The sequence below is a fragment of the Leopardus geoffroyi genome, chromosome B3, assembly GCF_018350155.1.
Source record: "Leopardus geoffroyi isolate Oge1 chromosome B3, O.geoffroyi_Oge1_pat1.0, whole genome shotgun sequence".
Classification (NCBI taxonomy): domain Eukaryota; kingdom Metazoa; phylum Chordata; class Mammalia; order Carnivora; family Felidae; genus Leopardus; species Leopardus geoffroyi.
Genome location: NC_059337.1, coordinates 125082959 through 125110888, shown reverse-complemented (window position 1 = coordinate 125110888; position 27930 = coordinate 125082959). Strand labels below are relative to the sequence as shown.

Sequence of the window (27930 nt, the reverse complement as noted above, 5' to 3'; positions counted from 1 at the left end):
TACTTTTATGCTTTACTATTCCTCTTTTTGACAAGCCTGTTTTATGATTTTCCTCTCTTCCTACCTGCATGCTTTCAAGAATACTTTTAAAAATTTAATCATAGGTGCCTTATTGTTAATAACTTTCAGTGGTTGAATTGAACTTATTTCTAGAAATCATAGTTCTTCTTATTTATTTTTCTGATGAACTTTGAAATTTCTGTGTTTTTCACTATGTGGTATTTTAGATCACCCTGAATACTTCTCCATTTTTATAGCACAGTTTCAGCTTAGTTATAGAAATTGTCCTATAATTTTTCTTTAACCTCCTTTTAAACCTCCAAAATTGAAGAGGAGAGATCTCAAGACCAACAAAGAGAAAAATGAGCCTATAATAAATTGATCACACAGAGAACAGAATGTGTCTTTTAAAATAGCATTAATGTCTCTGCCCCTCCCCCGTTCATGCTCTGTCTCTCTCTGTCCCAAAAATGAATAAACGTTGAAAAAAAAAATAAATAAAATAAAATAAAATAAAATAAAATAGCATTAATGTCCTCAGAGATAGAAAATATTACATCCATTAAAAAGAAGAACAAGATGCTATGAAAAAGGAACACAATATAAGAGGTCTCAGAAATTTAAAATATGGGGACACCTGGGTGGCTCAGTTGAGAATCTAACTCTTGATTTCAGCTAGGTCATAATGCCAGAGTTGTGGGATCGAGCCCCACGTTGGGCTTTGCACTGAGCATGGAGCCTGCTTGAGATTCTCTCTGTCTCCCTCTGCCCCTCTCCCCCCCCTCAAAAAGAAATTTAAAATATGAAAAACCAGAAAAGTGGAAGACAAAGTTGAAACCACAAAGAAAATAGAAGAAAAAGAATGGGACCATAGGAAAGAAAAGATATTTAGAAAATCCATTCCAGAAGAATAGTACCTGGTTAGTGAGGGTCTTGAGAGGAGAAAACAACAGCCTGGAGAGGAAGGTTAGAGGGGCCCACCCAACTGTCATCCTGAGATTTTTCTTCACCCTCTTCTTGTGCTGATGCCCAAGTTTCTCAGAACACATGCCTTCCTCTGTTTGTCTCAGTTCTTTCTTTTGTGGTTAGCACATCAAAGAAAGAAAAGGGAGGTAACTGCTTTCATTCTTTGTACTTTGGAAAATAGATTTCTTCTATTCACCCTTGAGGAGACTTTGGCTAGCTATAAAATTCTGGGTTGAAAATGACTTTCCTTCTGAAGTCATTGTAGTATTCTCTTCCAAAATCTAAATTGCTGTTGAAAAACATTGTCTTTTTCTTTTGACCCCACTCCTCAGAAGCGATCTTCTCCACCATCACTACCACCCAACCCCCAGCCCTGGGACCTTTTAGGATCTCTTGTTTAACCCCAGTGAGTTTTGTGATGATTTGCCTCCCTGCAGGTCTTACTTTATTTGCCTTTCTAGCTATTTGATGGGTAGGCCCTTTTAATCTGGACACTCGTGTTCAGTTCTCTCAGATTGATAGAAAAAAGGAAAGATTCCATCAGGAAAATCTTTAGGAAATAAACAAACTGTTAGGTTATTTGATTCAGTTGAGCACTTAGAAGAAAAACTACTGAAAGACATGGCAGATCTCATTGAGCAATTAGAAATAATTAATGATAGTCTCAGAGAAAGAGCAAATAAAAAAAAACAAAAATAAAAACATAGGTCAAATAATAACTCCAGGGGGGAAAAATGGGCAAGAAAAGAAACATTGTCATAGTATACTTATTAGGTTTGTGTGAGCCATGTTTACGTAGTCATGATATTATAAATACTACTGACACAACTAGAAGTTCAAATGTAACTATATAAGGAGGATGGGGTGAAGGGAAGTGGATGGGTGTGAATAAGTCTAAAAATGATAAATCAGAAAATAGCAATATAAGCTGCTTTTTCTTACAAAAATTGAAGTAAATACAGAAAATAAAGCTAAAAGAGTTGATTGTGGTTGACTCTGGGGTTCAGGATTGTGGGATTGGGAGGGAGGAGGTAAGAGGCTGCTGTCTTCCTGTGTGGCCCTTTGGTGCTGTTTGATAGGTGCATGTACACTTTGGCTAAAAAGGCATCTTGTAAAAATAAAATGCTACTGAGAACACCCCAGCTTTTATATCTGACTAGCAAGTATTCGATTTTCTTGTTAACTTCTAAATGGAACATGAAAGCTGGGGGTTGGAGTTTAGAGCAGTTTAGACCTGTATAGAGATGTAAGGAGTAAATAACTGTAGGTGCTGAGGCAGACATGAGTTTATGAGCCCACAGAACAGGCTCCTTCTTACTCAAGTTGGGATTTGTACTGGATGAGGCCCTTTTGTCTATGCCGTAGATTTTAAGGCATTCGTTCTGCTGACTTAGGTGCCCTGTCAAACTGTGACCAAACTAAAGCATAGAATCACTGACCATGGAAAAAACAAAGGAAATGGGAAAATACTGCATAATTTGTGGTCTCTGAAACGATCCAGCATTAATGAAAGTTTGTTTTAAGTAGTAATTTATGTCAGCTTTGTGTAGTTCAGGTCAATTCAAGAAAAGGTAGATTCCTTCTGCCAGGAAGAAGGGAAGAAATGTATAAATTGTAAGTTTATATTACCATTGGAAATAGGAACACAGAAATCCATTATTTAGAGCCATGATTACTACCAAATTTATCCTGGCTGGCTACAAGTGATGGCCGTGGTTCAGGACACTCTTTTAGAAGGCTTGGATTCCATTACCTTCAGCCTCTAGGACAGTGGGGGCTTAGAAAGAGAGACTTAATAATGCCAGCTTTTGAAACTGTCATTTTTACTTTTTATAAGTAGTGACTGACCACTAGTCTCCATGTATAGTTCCTTTTAGGCTAAAGGAACACAGCTCTCAAGACAGGGCCCTTACTCTTGGGGCCAGGACTAGAATGGATTTGAGGGAGGACTATAGTAATCTGATGATTTCTCGAAATCTTGAGTCCTTTGAGATTAAAATGCCCGATGTGTGTGGAGTTGGTACTAAATTTTAAAAATAAATGCAGATTTCAAATTTTCTGGAATTCTAAAACTGTTATAAATAATGTTTATTAAAATAAACAAACCCCAAAAGAAAGGACTATGATTTTTCATGGGGGAGGGGGGGAATGTTACAGGATTTTGTTGTGAATCTTACATATTAATTTAACTTGATATTCTTAAAAAAGCAAATCAATGAAAGTTGCTAAAAGGAACTATCTCTCGCTTTCTTACTTGAGTTTACATTGCTATGAAAAGAAAAGTTATTATTCTCAGTTTGCATTTTGAGATGCCTTTAGTGGGAGTTTAAGTCTCTCCAATGAAAAACAATTTATCTACAGCAAGAAAAGCACACTCTTTTCGCTTCTGTGTTGTACTTCAGGATCCACTGGCTAACTGTGAACTGCTTCGTATGTAGTCTGTCCTCAGCCTTGCAGAATAAAATACCAAAGATCTGTGGTATTAACAATGTGGGGTTACTGGGTGCCTGGGTGGCTCAGTCTGTTAAGCTACAGACTTTAGCTCAGGTTGATCTCACAGTTTGTGAGATGGAGTCCCACATCACGTCGAGCTCTGTGCTGAGAGTGTGGAGCCTGCCTGGCATTCTCCCTCTCCCACTGTCTCTACCCCTCCCCTGCTTGAATGCTCTCGCTCTCTCAAAATAAACAAATAAACATTTTTTTAAATGTGGGGGTACTGATAAAGGTAAAAAAAAGTTTCTTGTCCATTAAAAGATTTATTTCATGGAAGCACAACTTTTTTGTCTCTCCATTTTATAGGTTCATTTTATGTGATGGTGTTTTTGTAGGTGAGACAATCTTTTCACTAACTAGTCAGGTGTCAGATATTTTTAAATAACTGAGTTCTGATTATAATGATGTACGGGGTACTCTGTAGATGCTGTCTAGAAAGCAGCCAGAAAATTGCCAGTTGACTGTCTCTTAAAGATCCCATAAGTATATTCACTTCTTCAAACAATATTTACTAAGAGGTTATGTAAGAGGCTCTCTGTTTGGCTTGGGGGTATACAGTAGTGAGCAGGACAGAAGTGGTCACCTCTCTCATAGAAGAAACAGGTGGTGGCAAGTAAACAATTTAAAATGGTGATTGGTGCTGTGAAGGTAAAATGAGAGGAAATCGCCTGGAAAACAGGACTGCTTTAGATCAGTGATTAGGAGAGTCCTTTCCGAGGAGGTTACAGCTGAGCTGGAGCCTGAGTGGCAAGAACCAGCTGAGCTGAAATTGGGTGGGAAGAGTTTTCCTGAGAGAGGGAGCAATAAATATGAAGGCCACAGAGAAGAAAAGGGGTATGGTCTTCTAGAGAGTTGGAGCATTGAGTGAGGGGGTCTGGGGGAGAGAGAAAGGAAAGGTAAAGTTCCACGGGAGCCTTTTTGCCACAGTCCCATGTTTGGATTTCATTCTAAGTTTCCTGGGAGGCTGTTGGAGGATGGAGGTGATGGGTTGTGTGGGAGAGTGACATAATCTGATTTACCTTTTGGAAAGATAATTCTGGTTGTGGTGGTGTGGTGAAGGGGATACAGTGAAAATGGGAAGAGAGAAAATGGTGGCTTGGGCTGAGGCGATAGTAATGGAGATGGTGTGAAGCCTGAGAACTAGGGTGAATTTGGGAGGGAGAATCTTCAGTATTTACTCTTAAGTTGGATGGGGAGAGCAGACAGGACAAAGGAAGGAGGGAACTAAGGTTTGAGAAACCAGGGTTGGAGGGGAGGAGTATATCACTTCCTAAGAAGGAGACAAGAAGGAATGGGCAGGTATCAGAGATTAGAAATCAGACAGGCAGATTTCCCGTAGGTAGTTGGACATGCCTATCTGGAGCTCAGAAGGGAGGTAAGTAGGTAGTAGAAAAACAGTAAACCTAGATTCCAGATCTAGTCTCAGTTTGTGTAACAAAGAAGATTCTGTAAAAAGAAGGCCCTTAACATTTCTCCCTCCAAAATTCTGTGTGTGCTTTGTATTGTTATATATTGACCAAACATACATCTTCCACTCTCAGATACTCTTCAGATCCCTCCCAAATTACATCATATGAATAAATGTTTTCCAAAATACAGTGAACTTATTACGTTTATTCCTACACTGAAGGTCTGTTAGTCCTTGTAAAGTTTACAAAAAACTAGATCAGATACAATGATTACTTACAATTTTGTCAGCCCAAGGATTTTATTCATTTAGGTTTATTTTTGTCTTTTCTCTTGCCTTTCCAGCATTTACCAAAAGAACAGTTACTCCAGATTCACCTTCAATCAAGGAAGATGCCAGCAGTTTACCAATGGATGGGACAAGTCCACAGTCTAAAAAGGAGGAATATGAAAGCAAAAAAAGCAAAATGTAATTTGTTGCTCTACATGAGTGTTTCACAAATAATAGCATATTTGTCCTTGTTGCAGTCTGGCCTGGATTATCAAGCAGACATATCTACAGCTTCTGCTCTTTAGCATTGCCAAACACTGACTAAAATAACACTATACTTGGTCTTTGGAAATTATAGAAGTTAAACTAATCCAAGTAATATCAGCTCATGAATAGCATACAACTAACTTATTGGCAACTTATACCAGCCGAGAAAGAGAGATATTTTTCACTTTGCATTTTCCTTTTTCAGGCATGGTCAGCCAGTTTTTGAACCAAAATTTGGATATATAATTGGGATGTTTTAATAATTACTGGCCAAACAGGAGGGAAATGAGTTCCCCTCGAGGCAGAAGTTGTCAGCACTTTCGACTCAGGGAGTGTTTATATACAATCGATTTTTAAAAATGCTTGCTCCCTAATAAATTATCATGTGTTATAACATGTCATGGAGATATGCATATATAATACCAGACGGTCTGCTTTATAAACGCTCAGGATTGTTACATTCATCATCCAAACAGTCTGTTAGTACATGCAGTATCTTAAAATTTTATTCCCAATCATCCATTTTTAATAGCAATAAAGAATTTACAAGTGATACCTGAATTGTAGAACACTGTAAAGAATTCATAGCACAACTTATTTATTTATCTTTTTGTGGCCAAATATCTCACTGCAATCACTTTGTCATATTCTGGACCATCATTGGTTTTACTCTCACCAGACTCAAAGTTCCCAGACTCCTGTGTCATGAGATTTACTCCGCAAGAGTTCTCTCATAATTCGGTACTATCTACTTCAGCATCTCAGCCTTCTTTGACATCAAACGGTTTTTAAGAACTTTTGCTCTTTACATGCTAATCTACCAGTGGAGAAAGATTTCTAATGATGCTGATGAAAGGTAAAACATCCAGGAGCTAAATCCCACTGGGTCATGATGGAAAATTCTTCATAGGGACAAGGGCAATAAAGCAATGCCTTCGTAATTACATTTGTGCTCTTTAAAGTGTACTTGCTTACTCTCATATTTGTGAAGATGCTTCTATTTCCACCACCATGTCTTACTAACTTACTATATTTGAATGTCCAGAGCAAATGACACTCTTTGTTTATGAACTTGATTGGAAAGGCTACTACAGAGAACAGAGATCTTTGTCTCAAAAGATTACATAATACAATCTCCATAAGCTCTGAGTGTACAACCATGAGTTTTACCATTTATTCATGACAAAAATCTTTTATTGAGTTCCTACTATGGGGCAGTCATTGCGCTAAGAGGGAAAAAAGAGACACAAACAGCTATGCATGACCCGAAGTTTATTTGGCATTAGGAATTGCATGAAAAAGGAGTGATGTGTTCAGGCTAGCTTGAGAAACTCTGCATTAGACAACATTAAACAGGTTTGGTTTTGTTTTGTCTAACCTCAGGACTTCAAGCCGTTACTGTGCTAATGAGCACTGTGGGGTTTAGTGGGAGTAGCCCTTTTTGAAGGAGCAGCTCACAATCCTGGTGTTTCTCAGAACCTATATTACACTATAGTAATACTGGGGGTATTGAGAAATTCTGTCAATATTTTCATTGATGTGTTGACCAATACTGTAATATTTTATCTCCTTGGATCTAAGTGACTAACTGGGAAGAAAATAAGGGACAATATTAACACATTTTATTTAAATCCTATGGATAAAAAGTGAGTTAAATAGCTTTTCCCTTAATGTGTTAGTAGGAATGCCATGCACTCCATTCTTTTTTAGTAGGAATTGATTTAAACCACTCTTAGTACCTCTGTGGCCATTAAAAAAATTACACCAGGCCAGTTAGACCTGAAAGTTGAAGGTAACACAGGTTATTTACCTGGAAAATCCTTGAAAACATATTAGCTGATGATTTTATAACAGAATGGAGAGGGACCTTATGAAAGACCTTTTTTAATCTGAAAAAAATAAAGCCATTATATCATATTATTGAAGGCCTTGTGCTACTGTTGGATGAATGAAGGTGTCTGACTTTAAATATGGAACACACAAGAACTTCAAAGGCAAAGTCAACTTTTTGTGAGCAAAAATTTTGTCAAAATTCCTTGGCCCTCTGTTTATATGGAATTGAATCCAAGGACCTGTCTTCTCAGAGGATTTTTTCCTATCTCTTGCAGTCAGTCACTGTAAGCTCAAGTTGGAAATCAAAAGGAATGCTAAGGAAACACTAATAGCTTGATTTGTACATTTCAAAGCCAGCAACTGTTTTTCCTTCACTCACCCCTTTGGCAGAATAACCTGTGATATCAGCCCCATTTGAGTTGTGGTTGGTCAGCCATATTGCTTATAGTACTGGGACATTGGAAGGGATCAACCTTATTCTTGCAGTGAGCCTGGTCCAAGACTTAATTTGAAGATTGACCTTTTTGGTTTAATAATTTTGATTCTTCTGGCCATCTTTCTCCCTAAACACACTAAACTTCCATTGAAGTTACTGAAGGCCACAGAAGGGAGAAACACAGCTGGGAGAAATCTGGCTGGATGTTTTTCCCATTGGCTAAGGTTATTATTATTTCCTTGACTAGTGTCTGATTTAAAGGTTGGAAACCGGTTGGTTACATAACATCTTATGCATCCAGTTTCCCAGAATCACCGGCTTTTCTTCTTATTGTTACAGTTTACATATCTTTACTAATAAAAGATATAAATTCTATAGCTTAACAAAAAAGTACACATAAGGCATTTGAATTTAAAGGTTACATAGATTAGAAGTGCCTACCTACTTAGCTCAGAAAACAAGCCTATTTTTTTTTTTCATTTTCATCTTTTCAGCTAAGGTTTTTGAGGCTCTGGTCAGTGGTATATGTAAGGTGTATTTACACTCATAGTAATTGTTACATTTTCTTTAATGTGTATTAAAATAGCAAATATTATTTTAAATGGAGCCAAATTCTTACACATAATTAGATGGGTATATTTACTTAGCCAGACCCTTTTTAGGAAAGGGTTAGGAATCTCAAATTGTTTTACTCAGGTTTTGTACTATAAACCCAACTATACATCATTTAATAGCCAAGAATAGGAATGATCATTGAGTAAATTATTCCTTTTCCAAGATTCTTACACCCCCTCCTCAAACAAACTATCCCGGTATTTCCTCTTAATTTACTTTTTTAAAAAAGAAAGAAATTTGTGATGTTCATGGCCTTCAAACGAGGAAGCTGTCCTCACGAAGGCATCTGGTTTTCTTGGATCAAAACTACCATGAACCTTAAGCTGGAAAGAAAATTTGGGAAAGTTTGTATATAAAGGCATTTCATGCACCAAAGTATGATATAAAAATAGTTACATCTTTCAACTTTTAAGTTCTCAAATGTTTAGCAATAAAAACATCAGCTTATCCCTATTTGAGGAAAGAAATTTAAACCATGAAAGATTCCATTTAGTTTCCTTTCCGTACAAAACACGACACATCTAATTTAAGGCTAGGAGAAATGCTTACATCTAGAAACAGAACTTTTAGATTCCAAGCCCCCAAACAAATTTCAGAGAAGTCTCCCTTGCTTTTGATTAGTAACAAAGTAAACCAATTTTTCTGCTCTGGTGAAACCAGACCAACCTTCCAGTTCTAACCTCATCTGCCCCCAGTTTAGCTTCTCCTGCTTTATCCACACCTATGGCCCACATCCTACCTAAATCCAAACCCAACTCAGGTCATTCCTCGTGTTCCACCAGGTCAGCCTCAACTGTTGATCTTTGAAGTCTAACAACTACAACCTACAATGAAGGGGCAGACTGTCAGGGGTTTGGAGCACCTGCATGTCTTCCAGGGCCACCAACTGCAAAAGGATTTAAATGGCAAGTGGCTGACTACTCAGAGTTGAAAGCCTAGGAAAACTTCTGTGGCTGGGTATCTTCTGTAACACAGCTTGACTCTGACATGGTACAAAGCCATGTGACAATTGTGGATGAGAACTTGTTGCCTTGTTCTCTGCAGGAGGATACTGGATTTCTGAACATAACAGCATGTTAGTTGCCTTTCAGGAGGATAGTCAAAACAATATGTAATCTGATGACCTCCACCTGTCAAAATGTAGAGTCTTATGCCATTGAGCATATAGATGAGAACATGAAAAGAATTCTATACTAAAATAAGAGCCATACATTAATCACCTGCAATTCTAATGATAACTTGCTATGTTTTAAGGCATTGAAGTCACTCAATTGCCATTCCAGAATGAATGCTCTTCCTCAAACTGGCAGATGCTGGACGTTCATGCCCAGACTATCTTCTGTCATTTTTGCATAGATCCCCATGATTTGACAACCTCATTTTTCATTCTTTAGTAAAGCATTTTGACTGGCATTATTTAAATTTTAAAAAGTTAACAATTTATCCTTAAATATTGGAGCTTTGTGTCAGCAGTATAAAAGATCAGAATACTGGTTTGAAGCAATATTTTTTAAACAAAATTAGTGGATATTAAACTACCAACAGTTCAGATGTTATAATTTAAAAGTAAGAAAATATCTTATTCTGAGGGAAAGGAGGATAATATTATATGCTTATTAGTCACTAATTGACAGTGATTTAATATTTTCTTAAAATGTTTTTTTTGTTTTTTTTGTTTTTTGGGGATTTTTTTTTTTAATTAACAAGTCCTGGGGCATCTGGGTAGCTCAGTCGGTTAAGTATCTGATCCTTGATCTCAGCTCAGGTCTTGATCTCAGGGTGGTGAGTTCAAGTCCCATGTTGGGCTTTGTGCTTGGGTGTGAAGCCTACTTAAAAAAAAAGAAAAAGGACAAGTCTAAATTTTATAGTATCAGGTTTTCCATCAAATTACGGTTTCCTTTTGTTTGTTTTTATTTTCTTACAAATTTTCCATTTTAGAGTCAGTTGTATTTTTGAATCATTTGAAGCCACCAAGAGCTCAAATGGCTTTTAAAACACTTGGCCAACAAGATGAAAATCTTTACTTTGAGACGGTGCATCTCCCTTTGTTCTTGAAATACTCTATTTCAATTGGAAATATTTCCTCCAATTGTATGTCTGTCTGGCTGGCTGTCTGTCTCTCTGTCTCTCTCTCTCTGATTTCTTTCTCTGGAATCCATAGTCATTTCCTCAAGAATCTTTGGAAGCACCTTTATGTCCTTTACTTGGGCCAGCCTGTGGACTGGAGTAATGCTGGTCCTGTGCCTGCATTTCAAGACATCAGAATAATGGCAACCATAAAGAGTTAGTGAGATTAGTAATTAACTGATCATTTTTTTCCTAATGAAGTAGGCTGGTCTGTTAACCAGGGGTAAAAATGCTTCTTTTGGTTAAAACAAGATGGTTCCTCTTCATCCTTTTGTGATTGTGCACAGCTTTTTTTCAGAGCAGTATTTATATGTACTTCATATATCAGAAGAACCTATTTATGTCACCTAATTTTTACCTGAAAGCCGAAAGGGCAATCCCCAAAATGTGTCACATTGCACATAGAATTTAAAATCTAAGTTTCTAATATATCCCCTTTATAAGGGTTTGGTGTTTTGTTTTGGTTTGGTTTTTTTGGTTTTTGGTTGTGGTTTTTTTTTTTTTTTTTTTTTTTTTTTTTGCCAGCACTTGAAGCCAGCTATTATCAGATCATACTGCATAACTTGTATTCAGTGTTATCCCTAGGGTAGTGGTAATGCTAGTTTAGATTTTGTTTGTCCATTATTGCTGAGCACTTAGCTGGATAAGGGAATGAAGGATGGCAGGAGTTCTGTAAAATGATATGAACACAGAGGAAGCTGGGTTGCCTTCAACAACACACATTTTAAACTGTTTACTTGAGAGAAAGGAACTGCGGTAGCACTGCATCCTTTATCTGATGCAGGGTCCTGGAAAGCGGCATTGTGCAAAGTGGAGAAGTGCTGTGAACTTGTGCCCTATTAAGTCCCCTTTCTGAGGCACGTTGCACTAATCTTTAATGTTCTTTGTGGACTGCTTTCTGGCAGTTTGGATCTGGATGGAAAGTGTCCTCCTTTCAGATATTTTTCAGTCAGAGTGCCCTGTGCTTGTCTGTCATTTGGGATTTTCATTTTATTTATGCTGTCGTTAAGCCCACCGTGAGTGAAGATACAGGCTTGATTTATGGCTTAGCATTCTGAAAACTTCCCATCATACTGAACCTCAGCTGTCAGTTACCAGAAATCAGGCAGCCATGGCAGTAAAGCCATCTAATATGGTGGCTTTGGGGAGGTTGGGCAGTTTAAAAGATGTTTGGAGAGACCTAGGGAGTTTGGCCTTTTTTTTTCTTCTGAGCAGAATAAAATAGATGCATCAGTTCTAACGAGGCACTTCCTGCCCAGAGTCACTGGCAGAGCAGTCTCCTCCCAACAGCTGCAAGCTTGAGAGACCTCATGCTGCTGGCCAAGGTTCATTCTGTGCTTTGACTAAGACCACAGCCAATAAAGCCAATGTGTACCGTGGAAAGACTTTCCCATTTTTTCCATTGGAGAAGGCTTTTGTGAGGTTAGTTTGACTGTTGCAAATTAACAGTGGTGGTCATTGCTCATTTTTTTAATTTTAACTGCATGTAAACCTACTGATTAGATTCCATTGAGAACAAATCATAGTTTTCTGTAAGATACGTATCCTTTTGTCCAGTATTCCTTCAACCCCTGGTTCTCAAAATGTGGTTCCCAAGCCAGCAGTGGCAATAGCACCTGAGAGCTGGTTAACTACAAATTCTCAGGTCGGGAATAGGTGTATTCCTCTCACTGGTTTCAAGAGTAGAACTAGTATTAGATTATGAAAAGGGTGCGAACTTCTTTAGGGCTGAGTTCTGATCCTGTTTTCTTTCCATCCTCCCAGGTTACTTGGAAGCAACCTGATTTGGGACATTGGTTCTATGTTACCATTTCACATGCAGTTTTGTTTTGTCTATACCAGCAGCTCACAGCCATCCACACTGTGTTTCAGAGTAACATTTCCAGACTCTGACATTGTCATCTTTAAAAAGATTTTGGTGTAATGACCACTGTTAAGTCTCATCCAGCTTTCCCTCACTGTCTACGACTGAGATGTGGGATTTAATGTATCATTCCATCTCTCAGTCCTTGGAAGACTAACAATGGCCATATGTAATTTGTCTTGGCCTTTTATCTTACATGTTGTACCTCTCCCCCTATTATATATGACTGATAATTTGAAATATTTGTTTGAAATTGAGTTGCTTCCCCTTCTCATTTGCTTAGGAATAGACTAAATTGAAACCTACACAGAATTCTCCCAATTGTAAAGTATATTCACTAAATCTTCTCAAGAACTTCTCAATTTCTAAGCAATTGATTTAAATATTACAGTATATCTTACATTAAGGAAAGTTTTTCTGAAAGAGTGATTATTTATTGAGCAACTACAGTGGATAGGCCCCATATCAGAGTCTTTGCAAAGCCCCCACTCCAGCTAATTGCAGCAACTGAAATGTACAATTCTTACAATAAATAGCAATATCAAGTAAATTAAGCAAACAGCATAACCCTTTAAACTGTGTTTAAAATATCAATTAGGGGCACCTGGGTGGCTCAGTCCGTTGAGTGTCCAGCTCTTGATTTCTGCTCAGGTCATGATCTCACAGTCATGGGATCAAGCCCCATGTCAGGCTCTACTCTGGGAGTGGATACTGCTTGAGATTCTCTCTCTCCTTCTCCCTCTGCCCCTCCCCTGCTTGTGCACATACACTCTTTCTTTTTCAAAAACAATAAAAATGATAATAAAATATCTTCAATTCTTTTATGGTTTAGACTTTTTACCAACTAATCATATAGATAATTAAAAAAAAAGAAGCTTACATAAATATACAAATGCAGTTTATTGTACCTTTTGTGATCTGTTTAGAAAAACTTTCCACTGTTGAACAGGGACTGTGCCTACAACATATTTAACATTCATAAGTTACTCTGCATTGGTGGCCTTCCACCCAAGAAATTATTTCCATCAATTCAAATGTGTATCTATTTTTTTAAATTCATTCATGCAATGTGAACCTATTATATCTTGTTTCATTGGTCAGAAAAGTCTTCTGTATGTATTGCCAATCTTAACCTTGTAATTTTTAAGAATTTAAATATAATTCCTTTATTTGGTTCACTGATAAATTTGATTAGCTGGGTGTATATGTTTAAATATACAAATATTTCATAATTCCTAGTTACCAATTATAATAGTTACATAATACACCATTTGAAATTGATACAACTAAATTTACATACTCACCCAGACTTGCATATGCTAAACTTTCATTTCCCATCAACAATTTGCTATTTGTTTCCCTTCTCAGAAAAGGGAATGAAATTGAACTTTTTTAAGAAAGCAGGTGAAAAATTGTATGTATTTAGATCACATCAAATAATATAGGAAGACAGCCAAGACCCTTACATTATCCTTGATCTCTTTTGAGTGTAAACACTAAAGGTGAAGTATCAGTTTGGACAGAGCCATACAACATCAAAATGATCCTTGTTTTCATATTTTGCTTTTGGGCCACGTTTACTTTCCACAAACAAGGATCTTGTGAATATGTGAAAATTTACCATTTGTTGGGCACTACATAAAGCTTAGATTCAAATTCTCAGAACCGTTACCGAAGATGGGCTGAGCTTCTCATAGACAGATCTCATGTGAGAACAATCCAGTTCTGGAGCCACTGAGATCCAGATGTCCAACTGAACAGCTGCCATCCTCTGTCTGCAGTAACCTTGGGATCACTGACCATGTGTTATGCATTTCTTATCCTGACGCCCATGATTGAGGTCAGATGTTCTCTACCCTTAATTTTACCCTTTGGGACTCTATATTTCTCAGTGGGATGTACAGTCACAGACACTGGTACCACAGAGCAACTAGAGAAAAACTTTCCCATGCAGTGTTCATATAAGTAGATGTTCTGGCTAAATTTCCATTACCTTTAAATATTTAGTGTCTATTTCTCTTCTCAGAGAGTGATTACAAGTGAACCGGAAACAACATAGGCATATAAAGGAGAGTAACTTAATTATCTTCCAGGGTCTGTAACCCCAGGGTTATATGTTGAGAGCATGGATGTGAAAGGAATCTTGTTTGGTCCTTCTACCTGTGCAACCAACACATTTGAAACTTACCAGCTTTCCTAATGTGGTAACTGAAGCTTATCAGAGTAGCAACTACCTGAGTGAAATCTATGTTTATTTTGATACTGATCTCAACACAACTTTATACAAATGTTTGATCAATTTTACAAAAGCAACATTGTCTTTTACCAAACAGAGTAATTACTTACCTTTTGCTGGTAGCATCATGACAGCTAATTCCCACATTACCCATAACTTGCGTGAAGAGCCATTAGGTAATGTTTGGAATCCAGGTAGGATCTGGGAAGGTCAGACCAAAGTAAATTATCACCACTTTAATATTTGCAGTGCATTTTTCAAATTACCAGCCAAAGGTCTAATATCCAAAACAATGTGTGTAATTTGGAACCAAGATTCAGTTTTTAATTGTTATTTTGATAACATCATAGATTGAACATCTTCCCAATTCTTTAAATCAGTGTGAATCCAGAATCAATATCTTTGAAAGCTATATAAAAATTTGTCATATCAACCATTGGTACCTAGAAAGCATGTTTATTTGAGGTAGTATGTATAGATGCTATCAAAATAATTATATTTCTAAATGTAAGATGCTTCACTAGAGAAGAAGGCACTGTGTTTTACCTAGCAAGGGAGCTGACATATTTTAAGTGTTTAAAATGCATTCAGTAACTTGACTAACCACCCCACACTCTCAATCATTTTTCTCTACAATAAGCAAAGGTGTTTATTAATATCTTGATAGCCAAATTTGCAATGTCTTTCAGCACTTAACAGACCATTTCCCTGATTGTATTCATGAAAATTCAATCACAGTGTTATTCTTGGAATTTCTGCCTAAGGGTTTAAACAATGCCTCAGTACTTTGAATGGCAAGGATATCACACTGATCAGATAACATCCCTATGTCACCAATATTAGTGACTAATTTCCTACACATGAAATGTGCTGATTTTCCCATACCGGATATCAGTAAAATATCTGTGTTATCATGGCATACACCATCTCCCTTGTGTTTGTGTAAGTGTGCTTTGAGGCCTGAGTATGTGTTGGCCATCATATTTGTGGATTTTTATAGAGATTCCTGTCATCACCACGTGTTTCACCAGGACTTTTCCACCAGATGGTTTATATGGAACAAAATCCCTGAGATTGCAGTGTTGGTCCCTTAAATCCCAAATTGATTTTGCAACGTAGTATTTTATTAACATCAATTGCTCCATCATTGTTGACTTCAATATTATCTTCCGGAAGCTGTGCTTCACCCGCTATATGATAGAGCAAGTAAATTTTTGCTGGGCCTTCTAGGCCTTACAATACCCAGCCAACTTGTGGCTTCTTGTGGTTTTGTTGCCTATTCGGTCCCAAAAGCATTCCTTTATTTCTGGACATTTGGCTTGAGAAATTTGCTTAGTTCGTGTGCCAATTTCTTGTCAGTTGGCAATTTATTTGCTGACTTGGGCTAAGTATCTGCTATAAAATCACTTAGAATTGTGTATTTCCATCCTTCTTTGTCTTTACTTTTAGTACTTCCCTCCTTTGCACACTGCCATTGCCATCCTTGCTCCCAAAATGATGTTTGGCACATTTGGAAGTTTAGGTAGAAAAGTTTGCGATTCCCCAGGTCTGGTATCCTCGGCTGTTTTGTGATGTTTGTAATAACGCAATGTTTCTGAGGCAGCGGATAATGTGCTTTTCACATTATAACTGTCTTCTATAACTCACATTAACAAGACTTCCCAGGGTCCATGATATGGTTTTGTCCTACGATATAGCTAGATGGTCCAGTTTTTTTTTAGTATAGGTCCATCATGCTGCCTCACACTTGGCAGTCTGATAAGAGAGAGTGCTATTAACGATGAACTTCTGGTATTCACTGTGAAAGAAATTGTAAGCCTTTGGACTTCGCATTACTGATGGTACAACTAAGAAAGTGCATACCGGGGCACCTGGGTGGCTCAGTCGGTTAAGCATCCGACTTCGGCTCAGGTCATGATCTCAAGGTTTGTGAGTTTGAGCCCCGAGTCGGGCTCTGTGCTGACAGCTCGGAGCCTGGAGTCTGCTTTGGATTCTGTGTCTCCCTCTCTCTCTGCCCCTCCCCTGCTCATGCTCTGTCTCTCTCTGTCAAAAAATAAATAAATGGTAAAAAAAGAAAAAAAAAAGATGAAAAAAAAAGTGCATACCATGCTTTTTGTGGTTGGAAACAACATAAACATTGGAATAGTCAAGAGCCATCTCCTACCTCAATTGGTCATCAGTAGTAGCTGACGTAACATCAGTGACTGTTGTCATAAAGTCATATTATATACTGAGTGTAGGAAGAGGCACCACTAATCCATGACTATCAAGAACTCGGCGCTGTAATTAGTACCACAAAATATGCAAGGAAAGAAGGATTCCTGCTATTATTGTTATTTGATACTCTAAGTATTTGGTGAAGGAATGCAATCTAACAACAACAAAAAGTTTAAAGGTCCCTTTAATTCCTCTCTGCATGAAGAAAAACAACACTTTCTCTTTAAAAGTCTGTTTTCCCACCCAGACAATATTTAAATTTTGTACTCATTTTGACAGCATACAACAATACCAGAATTTGGGTTGTTTTAAAAATAGAAGTTCCTAGAGATAACCTCTGTTTTCCACTAGAGAATATTATTATTTATTGTATCTTCCCAAAGAATTTTAAGAATCATTTTAATATTCTTTTTAGGTTCAGATGCTAAAGTAGGAATTGGAATATTTAAAATGAACTAGAATTCACATGCATGTAAATGGATAGATTTAAAACTGTGGTGTCCCAGTTGGCTATTCTTCATGCTGTAGGGGAGAAATGTGGGGTCCACAGGAATCCCAGCTGCTTATGCTGCTAATTGCCCGTAAGGCACTGAGGCTGTCACTCCACCCGAAGTGTCTTAGCTGTTAACCAAGGAAGTTGAACCAAATGGTCTTCTAAGTGGCTTTCCATCTCTGCTAATGCTTAAGTCTACTATTGACATGTACAATGACCTTCTTCACAGGATTAAAAATGGACAGTTGAGGGGCACCTGGGTGACTCAGTCAGTTAAGTGTCCGACTCTTGATGTCCACTCAGGTCATGATTTCGTGGATTATGAGTTTGAGCCCCACATCAGGCTCTGTGCTGATGGTGTGGAGCCTCTTTGGGATTTTCTCTCTCCCTCTCTCTCTTTCCCTTCCCTGCTTGTGCACCCTCTCTCAAAAAACTTATAAACTTTAAAAAGTGGACAGTATGTAGTCTGAATATCTACTTCAAAGCTGATTCTAAGACATACCAAACCATGCTGGAATTATAAACCTGTTTTGTCAATGATTTATTCAATAAATAAGATCACTTTCCTTGCATATCCCATCTTTTTCTTTTCCTCATGTTATTATTTTTATTTTTTGCTTAAAAGTGGTGTAGGATTAGAATCCTACCTTTACCACCAACTTACTATCTGTGTGATTTGGGTAATTTACTTAGCATTTCTGAGCTCATTTATCTCATCTGCACAATAGAACTTACTGTATTTAAAAGAGATGTAAAGAGACTTATAAGTAATGGCACATGAAAAATGCCAAGCTCAGAACATGGCACATAGTGATTCTCCATAAATGTTTCTTACTTTACTATCTAGGTCTGAGCCATGTCATCCATACAAGTCTACACTGAACCTGAGACTCTTGTCTCCATTTATTAACAGCAATGTATCACCCAAAATATAGAACAATCAGTGATAAAGCTAATTACATTCTAGATAATATGCTTACTCTGTTAGATGGTATTAATTCACCAAATATTAACTGAGTGCTGGTTTTATTTATATATAAATCTATATTATAAGTTTATAAATATATATTTACATATATTATGTATATATTATATACATATTATATACACATATACATAGACACAGTAGATTCTTGAACAACACAGCTTTGAACACAGATCTACTTACACTTGGATTTTTAAAATAAATACAGTACAGTACTATAAATATTTTCTCTTATGATTTCCTTAATAACATTTTCTTCTCTCTAGCTTACCTTATTGTAAGAATACAGTATGTGAATCATATACAATATATGTATTAATTGACTGCTCATGTTATCAGGTTATGGCCAATAGTAGGCTATTAGTAAAGTTCTGGAGGAGTCAATAGTTATATGCAGATTTTTGAGTGAGAAGTCAGGGTTCCTAACCCCCATGTTGTTCAAAGGTCAACTCTATATACAGAGACACACACACACACTAGATTGCTACAGACATGTCTTCAAATTTTCATGTGTGTCTGAGAGATTTAGATACTTTAAAAAAATTCTTTAATGTTTATTCTTGAGAGAGAGAGAGAGAGAATGAACAGGGGAGGGGCAGAAAGAGAGGGAGAGACAGAATCCAAAGCAGGCTGTAGGCTCCAAGCTGTCAGCACAGAGCCTGACACGGGGCTCAAACCCATGAACCTCAAGATAATGACCTTCACCGAAGTTGGACGCTTAACGAACTGAGCCACCCAGGCGCCCCTAAGATTTAAATATTATAACCCTAATGCATACTGTGTACCAAGTGCCAACACCATTCTGAAGCACTTTGCATATTTTAACTTCTTTAATCCTCACATTATGAGGTTGATATTATCATTTTCATTCAAAACTATATCTCGAATGAGGAAATTGAGGCACAAAGAGATTGAGTAACTTATTCAAAATCAAGTATGGAGCATACATTTGAATGCAGAGAGTAGCTCCTGAGTTCATGTTCCTTGTCACTCGGCCATATATGCAAATAGCCCTGTAAAAGTCATTTTAAAGATTCAGTAGCACCAAGGAGTTTCTTTTCTTTCAGCAAGTCTAAACAGAATTTCTAGGAGAGGAAGGAGAGACAACTGTTGTCAACTCCACTACATTGCTGAAATCTGGCTGAGATTGGATGGTACATGAGGCTTTGATATATACTTCCTGCAACCCATGATGCAGGGCCAGGTAGGGGAGAAAGCAGCCAGGTGGGGTTAGAGCCTAGAGGGCTGGACACACACCATTTTCTGTCTCCACACTCTAGCCAAGGCCAAGGCCAAGGAAGTCTTTTTTTTTTTTAACTTAAAACTTTTCTGCCCTCATAAATACAAAATATACTCTGAAGAAGAGCCTCTGCTAGTAAAAGTGGCTTTTGGTTCAGCAGGAAAAACAAACAAACAAAAACCAACAGAAAAGAAACCCAGAGTGGGTGTCAGAAGGAGGTGACGGGAAGCGTGAAGAAAGGGCGGTAGGAATGGGAGCTTTTCCTTTGACTGTCCTATTAAAATGTGTGAGTGCAAGTTGGGGGTGGATTTCATGAGTAAATATGGAATTTTGCCACCAAATTCTTTCCTCCAGAGCTAATATTCTCATGGGATATTAATATTAATACAAGGAAAAAGGCCCTGGGTGAAGAAAACTATTTCTTCCCTCAGGGCAGAGTTCTCTCAGGAAGACAGTGAAGTTTAAGAGTTTCAGAAAGTGCTAGTAGAATACAAGGCATTTTATCATTAACAAACAGGAAAATGGACTACAACCTGTAGGATTCTCTTTGGAAAATGGAAAAAAGAAGCCTGGTAATATCAGCCTCCTCAAATACCCTTTTCTCTACATAAAAACCTTCAAACTTTTCATGGTGTGTGGGACTTTCGATCTCAGTCATTATTCTGGACTAATTAATGACATCAAAATAGAAATCTGCAGTACGTATGGGTGATGTGACTGCACCATGCTTTCGACATTGTGGATAACAAAGTGTGTGTGTGTGTGTGTGTGTGTGTGTGTGTGTGTGTGTAGGGGTGCATTTACAATTTATAATTTCATCATTTTGAATTAATCCTTTTATGGTTTCCCTGAATCATTCTTTTGATGCATTCTAAAGAGCGAGAAAAAAAAATGAAAGCTTTTCTCAAGCAACTGACTTAATGGATAGCTGAATGTCCAGTTTCAAAGCTGTTACTTATAAAAGGCCAAAAAAATGTTAATATGGGGCCATATAACTGTAACATAATTTTTCCAAGGTGGGAAAGGCAATAAACTACAAAATACCATACTGATGGAATATATGGTTTTTTTTAAGTTTTTTTTTAACTTTGTAATTTAACTTTATTTTTTATTTTTTAAAATTTACATCCAAATTAGTTAGTATACAGTGAAGCAATGATTTCAGAAGTAGATTCCTTAATGCCCCTTACCCATTTAGCCCATCCCCCCTCCCACAACTCCTCCAGCAATCCTCAGTTTGTTCTCCATATTTATGAGTCTCTTTTGTTTTGTCCCTCTCCCTGTTTTTATATTATTTTTGTTTCCCTTCCCTTATGTTCATCTGTTTTGTCTCTTAAAGTCCTCATATGAGGGAAGTCATATGATTTTTGTCTTTCTCTGACTGACTATTTTCACTTAGCATAATACCCTCCAGTTCTATCCACGTAGTTGCAAATGGCAAGATTTCATTCTTTTTCATTCTTTTTGATTGCCGAGTAATAGTCCATTGTGTGTGTCTGTGCCACATCTTCTTTATCCATTCATCCATCGATGGACATTTGGGCTGTTTCCATACTTTGGCTATTGTTGATAATACTGTTATAAACATGGGGGTGCATGTGTCCCTTCGAAACAGCACACCTGTATCTCTTGGATAAATGCCTAGAAGTGCAATTGCTGGGTCGTAGGTAGTTCTATTTTTAGTTTTTTGAGGAACCTCCATACTGTTTTCCAGAGTGGCTGCACCAAATTGCATTCCCACCAACAATGCAAAAGAGATCCTCTTTCTCCATATCCCCATCAACATCTGTTGTTGCCTGAGTTGTTAATGTTAGCCATTTTGACAGGTGTAAGGTATATCTCATTGTGGTTTTGATTTGTATTTCTCTGATGATGAGTGATGTTGAGCATTTTTTCATGTGTCAATTGGCCCTCTGGATGTCTTCTTTGGAGAAGTGTCTATTCATGTTTTTTGTTCATTTCTTCACTGGATTATTTGTTTTTTGGGTCTTGAGTGTGATAAGTTCTTTGTAGATTTTGGATACTAACCCTTTATCTGATAAGTCATTTGCAAGTATCTTCTCCCATTCCATCAGTTGCCTTTTAGTTTTGCTGATTGTTTCCTTCACTGTGCAGAAGCTTTTTATTTTGATGAGGTCCCAGTAGTTCATTTTTGCTTTTGTTTCTCTTGCCTCCAGAGACGTGTTGAGTAAGAAGTTGCTGCGGCCAAGATCAAAGAGGTTTTTGCCTGCTTTCTCCTCGAGGATTTTGATGGCTTCCTGTCTTATATTGAGGTCTTTCACCAATTTTGAGTTTCTGTTTATGTATAGTGTCAGAAAGTGGTCCAGGTTCATTCTTCCGCATGTTGCTGTCCAGTTTTCCCAGCACCATTTGCTGAAGGACTGTCTTTATTCCATTGGATATTCTTTCCTGCTTTGTCAAGGATTAGTTGGCCATACTTTTGTGTGTCCATTTCTGGGTTCTCTATTCTGTTTCATCGATCTGAGGGTCTGTTCTTGTGCCAGTACCATACTGTCTTGATGATGACAGCTGTGTAGTATAGCTTGAAGTCTGGGATTGTGATGCCTCCTGCTTTGGTTTTCTTTTTCAAGATTGCTTTGGCTATTCAGGGTCTTTTCTGGTTCCATACAGATTTTAGGATTATTTGTTCTAGCTCTGTGAAGAATGCTGATGTTCCTTTGATAGGGATCGTGTTGAATATGTAGATTGCTTTGGGTAGTATCGACATTTTAACAATATTTGTTCTTCCTATCCAGGAGCATGGAATCTTTTTCCATTTCTTTGTGCCTTCTTCAATTTCTTTATAGGCTTTCTATAGTTTTCAGTGTATAGATTTTTCACCTCTTTGGTTAGACTTATTCCTAGGTATTTTATGGTTTTTGGTGCAACTGTAAATGGGATCGATTCCTTGATTTCTTTTTCTGTCACTTCATTGTTGGTGTATAGGAATGCAACAGATTTCTGTGCATTGATTTTATATCCTGCTACTTTCCTGAATTCATGAATCAGTTCTAGCAGTTTTTTGGTGGAATCTTTTGGGTTTTCCATATAGAGTATCATGTCATCTGCTAAGAGTGAAAGTTTGACCTTATCCTGGCTGATTTGGATGCCTTTTATTTGTGTTGTCTGATTGCAAAGGCTAAGATTTCTAATACTATGTTGAATAACAGCGGCAAGACTAGACATCCCTGACTTGTTCCTGACCTTAGGGGGAAAGCTCTCAGTTTTTCCCCATTGAGGATATTAGCATTGGGTCACTTGTATATGGCTTTTATCATTTTGAGGTATGCTCCTTCTATCCCTACTTTCTTGAGGGTTTGTATCAAGAAAGGATGCTGTATTTTGTCAAATGCTTTCTCTGTATCTATTGAGAGGATCATATGGTTCTTGTCCTTTCTTTTATTGATGTGATGAATCACGCTGATTGTTTTGCGGATATTGAACCAGCCCTGTATCCCAGGTATAAATCCCACTTGGTCGTGATGAATAATTTCTTAATGTATTGTCGGAGCCGGTTGGCTAATATCTTGTTGAGGGTTTTTGCATCCATGTTCAGCAGGGAAATTGGTCTATAGTTCTCCTTTTTAGTGGGGTCTCTGTCTGGTTTTGGAATTGGGTAATACTGGCTTCATAGAAACAGTTTGGAAGTTTTCCTTCCATTTCTATTTTTTGGAACAGTTTAGAGAGAATATGTTTTATCTCTTCCTTAAATGTTTGGTGGAATTCCCCTGGAAAGCCATCTGGCCCTGGACTCTTGTTTTTTGGAAGATTTTTGATTACTAATTCGATTCCTTACTGGTTATGGGTCTGCTCAAATTTTCTATTTCTTCCTGTTTCAGTTTTGGTGGTGTATATATGTCTAGGAATTTGTCCATTTCTTCCAGATTGCCTATTTTATTGGCATATAATTGCTCATAATATTCTCTTATTATTGTTTTTATTTCTGTTGTGTTGGTTGTGATTTCTCCTCTTTCATTCTTGATTTTTGCTTATTTGGGTCCTTTCCATTTTCTTCTTGATCAAACTGGCTAATGATTTATCAATTTTGTTAATTCTTTCAAAGAACCAGATTCTGGTTTCATGGATCTGTTCTACTGCTTTTTTGGTTTTGATAGCATTAATTCTTCTCTAATCTTTATTATTTCCTGTCTTCTGCTGGTTTTGGGTTTTATTTGCTGTTCTTTTTCCAGCTCCTTGAGGCATAAGGTTAGGTTGGGTATCTGAGATCTTTCTTCCTTCTTTAGGAAGGCCTGGATTGCTATATACTTTCCTCTTATGACCGCCTTTGCTGTGTCCCACAGGTTTTGGGTTGTGGTGCTATCATTTTCATTGACTTTCATATACTTTTTAATTTCTTCTTTAACTGCTTCATTAGCTCATTCATTCTCTAGTAGGATGTTCTCCAGTCTCCAAGTATTTGTTACCTTTCCAAATTTTTTCTTGTGGTTAATTTCGAGTTTCATAGCATTGTGGTCTGAAAATATGCACAGTATGATCTCGATCTTTTTGTACTTACTTGGGGCTGATTTGTGTCCCAGTAATGGTCTATCTGGAGAATGTTCCATGTGCACTGGAGACGAATGTGTATTCTGCTGCTTTAGGATGAAATGTTCTGAATATATCTGTTAAGTACATCTGGTCCAATGTGTCATTCAACGCCATTGTTTCCTTGTTGATTTTTTGATTCGGTGATCTGTCCATTGCTGTGAGTGGAATGTTGAAGTCTCCTACTATTATGGTATTACTATCAATGAGTTTCTTTATATTTGTGATTAATTGATTTATATATTTGGGTTCTCACACATTTGGCTTATAAATGTTTACAATTGTTAGGTCTTCTTGGTCTATAGACCCCTTGATTAAGATATAATGCCCTTCTGCATCTCTTGACACAGTCTTTATTTTAAAGTCTAGATTGTCTCATATAAGTATGGCTACTTTGGCTTTCTTTTGTTGACCATTAGCATGATAGATGGTTCTCCATCCCCTTATTTTCAATCTGTAGGTGTCTTAGGTCTAAAGTGGGTCTCTTGTAAACATCATATAGATGGGTCTTGTTTTCTTATCCATTCTGTTACCCTATGTCCTTTGATTGTAGCATTGAGTCCATTGACATTTAGAGTGAGTATTGAAAGATATGAATTTATTGCCATTATGATGCTTGTAGAGTTGGAGTTTCTGGTGGTGTTCTCTGGTCCTGTCTAATCTTTTGTTGCTTTTGGTATTTATTTATTTACATATATATATATATATATATATATATATATATATATATATATTCATCTTTTCTCCCTTCAGAGAGTCCCCCTTAAAATTTCTTGCAGGGCTGGTTTAATGGTCACAAACTCCTTTAAACAAACTCCTTTGTTTGTCTGGGAAACTTTTTATCTCTCCTTCTATTTTGAATGACAGCCTTGCTGGATAAAGAATTCTTGGCTGCATATTTTTCTAATTCAGCACACTGAATATATCCTGCCACTCCTTTCTGGCCTGCCAAGTTTCTGTGGATAGGTCTGCTGCAAACCTGATCTGTCTTCCCTTGTAGGTTAAGGACTTTTTTTCCCCTTGCTGCTTTCATGATTCTCTCCTTGCCTGAGTATTGTGTGAATTTCACTATGATATGCCTTGTTGATGGTTGGTTTTTGTTGAATCTACTGGGAGTCCTCTGTGCTTCCTGGATTTTGATGTCTGTGTCTTTCCCCAGGTTAGGAAAGTTTTCTGCTATGATTAGCTCATATAACCCTCTACCCCTATTTCTCTGTCTTCCTTCTCTGGGACCCCTATGATTCTGATGTTGTTCCTTTTTAATGAGTCACTGATTTCTCTAATTCTTAAATCGTGCTCTTTTGCCTTAATCTCCCTCTTTTTCTCTGCTTCGTTAGTGTCTATAAGTTTGTCCTGTATATCGCTGATTCTCTGTTCTGCCTTGTCCATCCTTGCCACCGCTGCATCCGTCCGTGATTGCAGCTCAGTTATAGCATTTTTAATTTCATTCTGGCTATTTTTTACTTCTTTTATCTCTGCAGAAAGGGATTCTAATCTATTTTTGACTCCAGCTAGTATTCTTATTATCATGATTCTAAATTCTGGCTCTGACATCTTGCTTGTGTCTGTGTTGGTTAAATCCCTGGCTGTCGTTTCTTTGTGCTCTTTCCTTTGGGGTGAATTCCTTCGTTTTGTCATTTTGAAGGGAGAAAAAGAATTAATGAGGTACAAAAATTGAAATTAAAAAAAATAAAATTAAAAGAAATATTAAAATTAAAAATTAAACACACACACACACCAAAATCGAATAGATGATGCTAGATCCTAGGTGTGTTTTGGTCTGGGTGTAGAAAGTGGTTTGACAGATTAGAGAAATAAAAACAAAAACAAAAGGGTGGGGGAGAGGAAAAAAAAAAGGAAATCGTTTGAGAATTTGAAAAAATTAATACACTAAAGTAGACTAAAATACACAAAAGTAGAGAATATAGTAGAAAAAATTATCGAAAATATTTGTAATAAAAATTAAAAAGAAAAAATATGATTTTTTTCATTATCTGTGTTTAAGAATAAAGAAATGAAAAAGAAAAAAAGATAAAAAAGAGAAGACGAAAAAAGAAATCATTTGAAAATTTGAAAAAGTGAATACACTGTCGTAGACTGAAATAAAATGATGGGGGTAAGATAGAATTTGAAAAAATTTACATAAAAGCAAAAAATATAGTAATAAAAATTAAATAAAATATTTTTAAAAGAAATTGAAAGTAAAAATGAAGTTTTTCTCTTTCTGCATTCAAGAAAAAGAAAAAAATGAAAAAGAGAAAAAAAAGAAAGAAAATAAAGGAAATTGTTTGAAAATTTGAAAAGGTGAGTACACCGAAGTAGACTAAAAATGATGGAAGTAAAGTAGAATTTGAAAAAATTTCCACAAAAGTGAAAAATATAGTAATAAAAATTAAAGACAGATATTTTTAATAAAAGTTGAAAATAAAAATGAGTTTTTTCTCTTTCTGTATTCAAGAAAAAGAAAAGAATTGTAAAAGATAAAAAGGAAAAAGAGAGAGGAAAAAAAATTGAATAGATGAACCTGCTAACAGATTGAAGTAGGACTGAAATTGCTTCGTTTTCTCCTAGAGGTCAGTCAATGTAGCTCTTTGTAGTCCATAAATTAAGCAGCGAGTGAGGCTTGTGTTCTTGAAGAGGGAATATGGCACAGCTGGGTGGGGCTCGGTGTAACAGCTCCGCTCTCCACTAGATGGAGCTGCTAGCCTACTGAGGTGGATGGTTGCAAGTGCTCCTTGGTGCGCATGCGCATGTGCGGGAGCGGTGAAAAATGGCGCCCTCCAGCCACCCAGTCTGTTCTCCCTGATCAGCAATCGCGCACTGGCCCATCGTCTTCAGCTGTCGTCCACTCCCCGCTTTTCCACTCTCAGTGACCAGGCCCCAGGCGGTACCTCTCTCCCAAGTTTTGTCTCAGATACGGCTGTTTTCCCTGGCCCCTTACTTCCGAAGGACTGTGGCTTTGACCCGCTCCACCCCTGTGCAGGAGGGTCTCACTGAGCAATGGCTGAAAGTCGGCTGCACCCAGGAACAACCGCTGGACCCTGCTGTTGCCAGTGCGCCGAGACCTGCCAGGTGCCAGCCCGCCCCCCCCCCCCCAAAAAAAAATCACGAGACAGTGTAGCCTCAGCGTTTCTGGGACCATGGAAAATCGCAACACACATCTGGCATCAGGCTTCACCCTCAACAACCTTGCCCCAGCACCAACAAAAGTGGCTGCCTTCCGAGGTCTGCTGGGACTAGGTGGCTTCAACAGTCTCTACCAAGTGTCCTTAAGCAGTGGGACCCCTTTTCCCCGTGTGGTCCGAGAACCTCCCGGACCCCACTCTGTTCCTGGGTCTTCACCCTTCCCACCAGAGCACCGCCAGGTAAGGAGCTGCGGAGTTGCAGCCTTTGTGCTCCCCTTGTTTACAGTCTTAATGGAATTTAAACCCTCTCCTCTCTCCTTTCTCCCTTTTTAGTTTAGTCCCTGCGGCTGTTTCCAATTTTCCACTTTCTCTCCAGCTGCTTTTGGGGAGGGGTGATTTTCCTGTATGCTCCCCCCCCTTCCCAGTCTCCGTCCTCTCTCCACCCGCAAAAGTGGCTCCCTACCTTTCGGGGCTTCTTGCTCCCCAAGTTCAGCTCTCCGTGTCGCGTACCTGCTGAATTCTGTGGTTCAGGTTGTGCAGATTGTTGTGTTAATCTTCCAGTCGGTTTTCTAGGTGCGTAGGATGGTTTAGTGTTGGTCTGGCTGTATTTCATGGACGCAAGACACACAAACAGCTTCCATGCTGTTCTGCCACCTTGGCTTCTCCCTGGAATATATGGTTTTTAATAAGAGCAGCTGTTATTTCACTAAGGTGTACAATATTTTAAGTCTTGGTTTTCTGTTTTGGAGGTATGTTAATTTGTTCACTTGCTTAATTTATTTCCATTTTCTGAGTGTGGGTCTTACTTGT

At 37.7% G+C, this 27930-nt stretch overlaps 1 protein-coding gene and 1 long non-coding RNA gene across 12 annotated transcripts in view; one reads left to right on the top strand and one right to left on the bottom strand.

Moving 5' to 3' along the window:
• Window positions 1-12935, top strand: part of CEP128 (centrosomal protein 128) — a 398658-nt gene extending 385723 nt beyond the window's left edge. For 3 of the 11 annotated variants that reach the window (XM_045451749.1, XM_045451753.1, XM_045451748.1), the window contains 2 exons: window positions 5212-5335; window positions 12180-12933. In XM_045451749.1, the coding sequence (XP_045307705.1) occupies window positions 5212-5335; window positions 12180-12339 (284 nt within the window). In that variant the 3' untranslated portion in view covers window positions 12340-12933. Of the gene's footprint in view, window positions 1-5211; window positions 6351-12179 lie in introns of those variants that run through there. The other 8 variants (XM_045451757.1, XM_045451756.1, XM_045451754.1 and 5 more) reach the window with 4 other exon arrangements.
• Window positions 5139-27625, bottom strand: LOC123584158. Its single transcript, XR_006705205.1, has 3 exons — window positions 27584-27625; window positions 14626-14716; window positions 5139-5298 (listed from the first exon to the last, which is right to left on the bottom strand). It is a non-coding gene; the product is annotated as an uncharacterized LOC123584158 (long non-coding RNA).
• Between the last annotated feature and the right edge of the window lie 305 nt (window positions 27626-27930).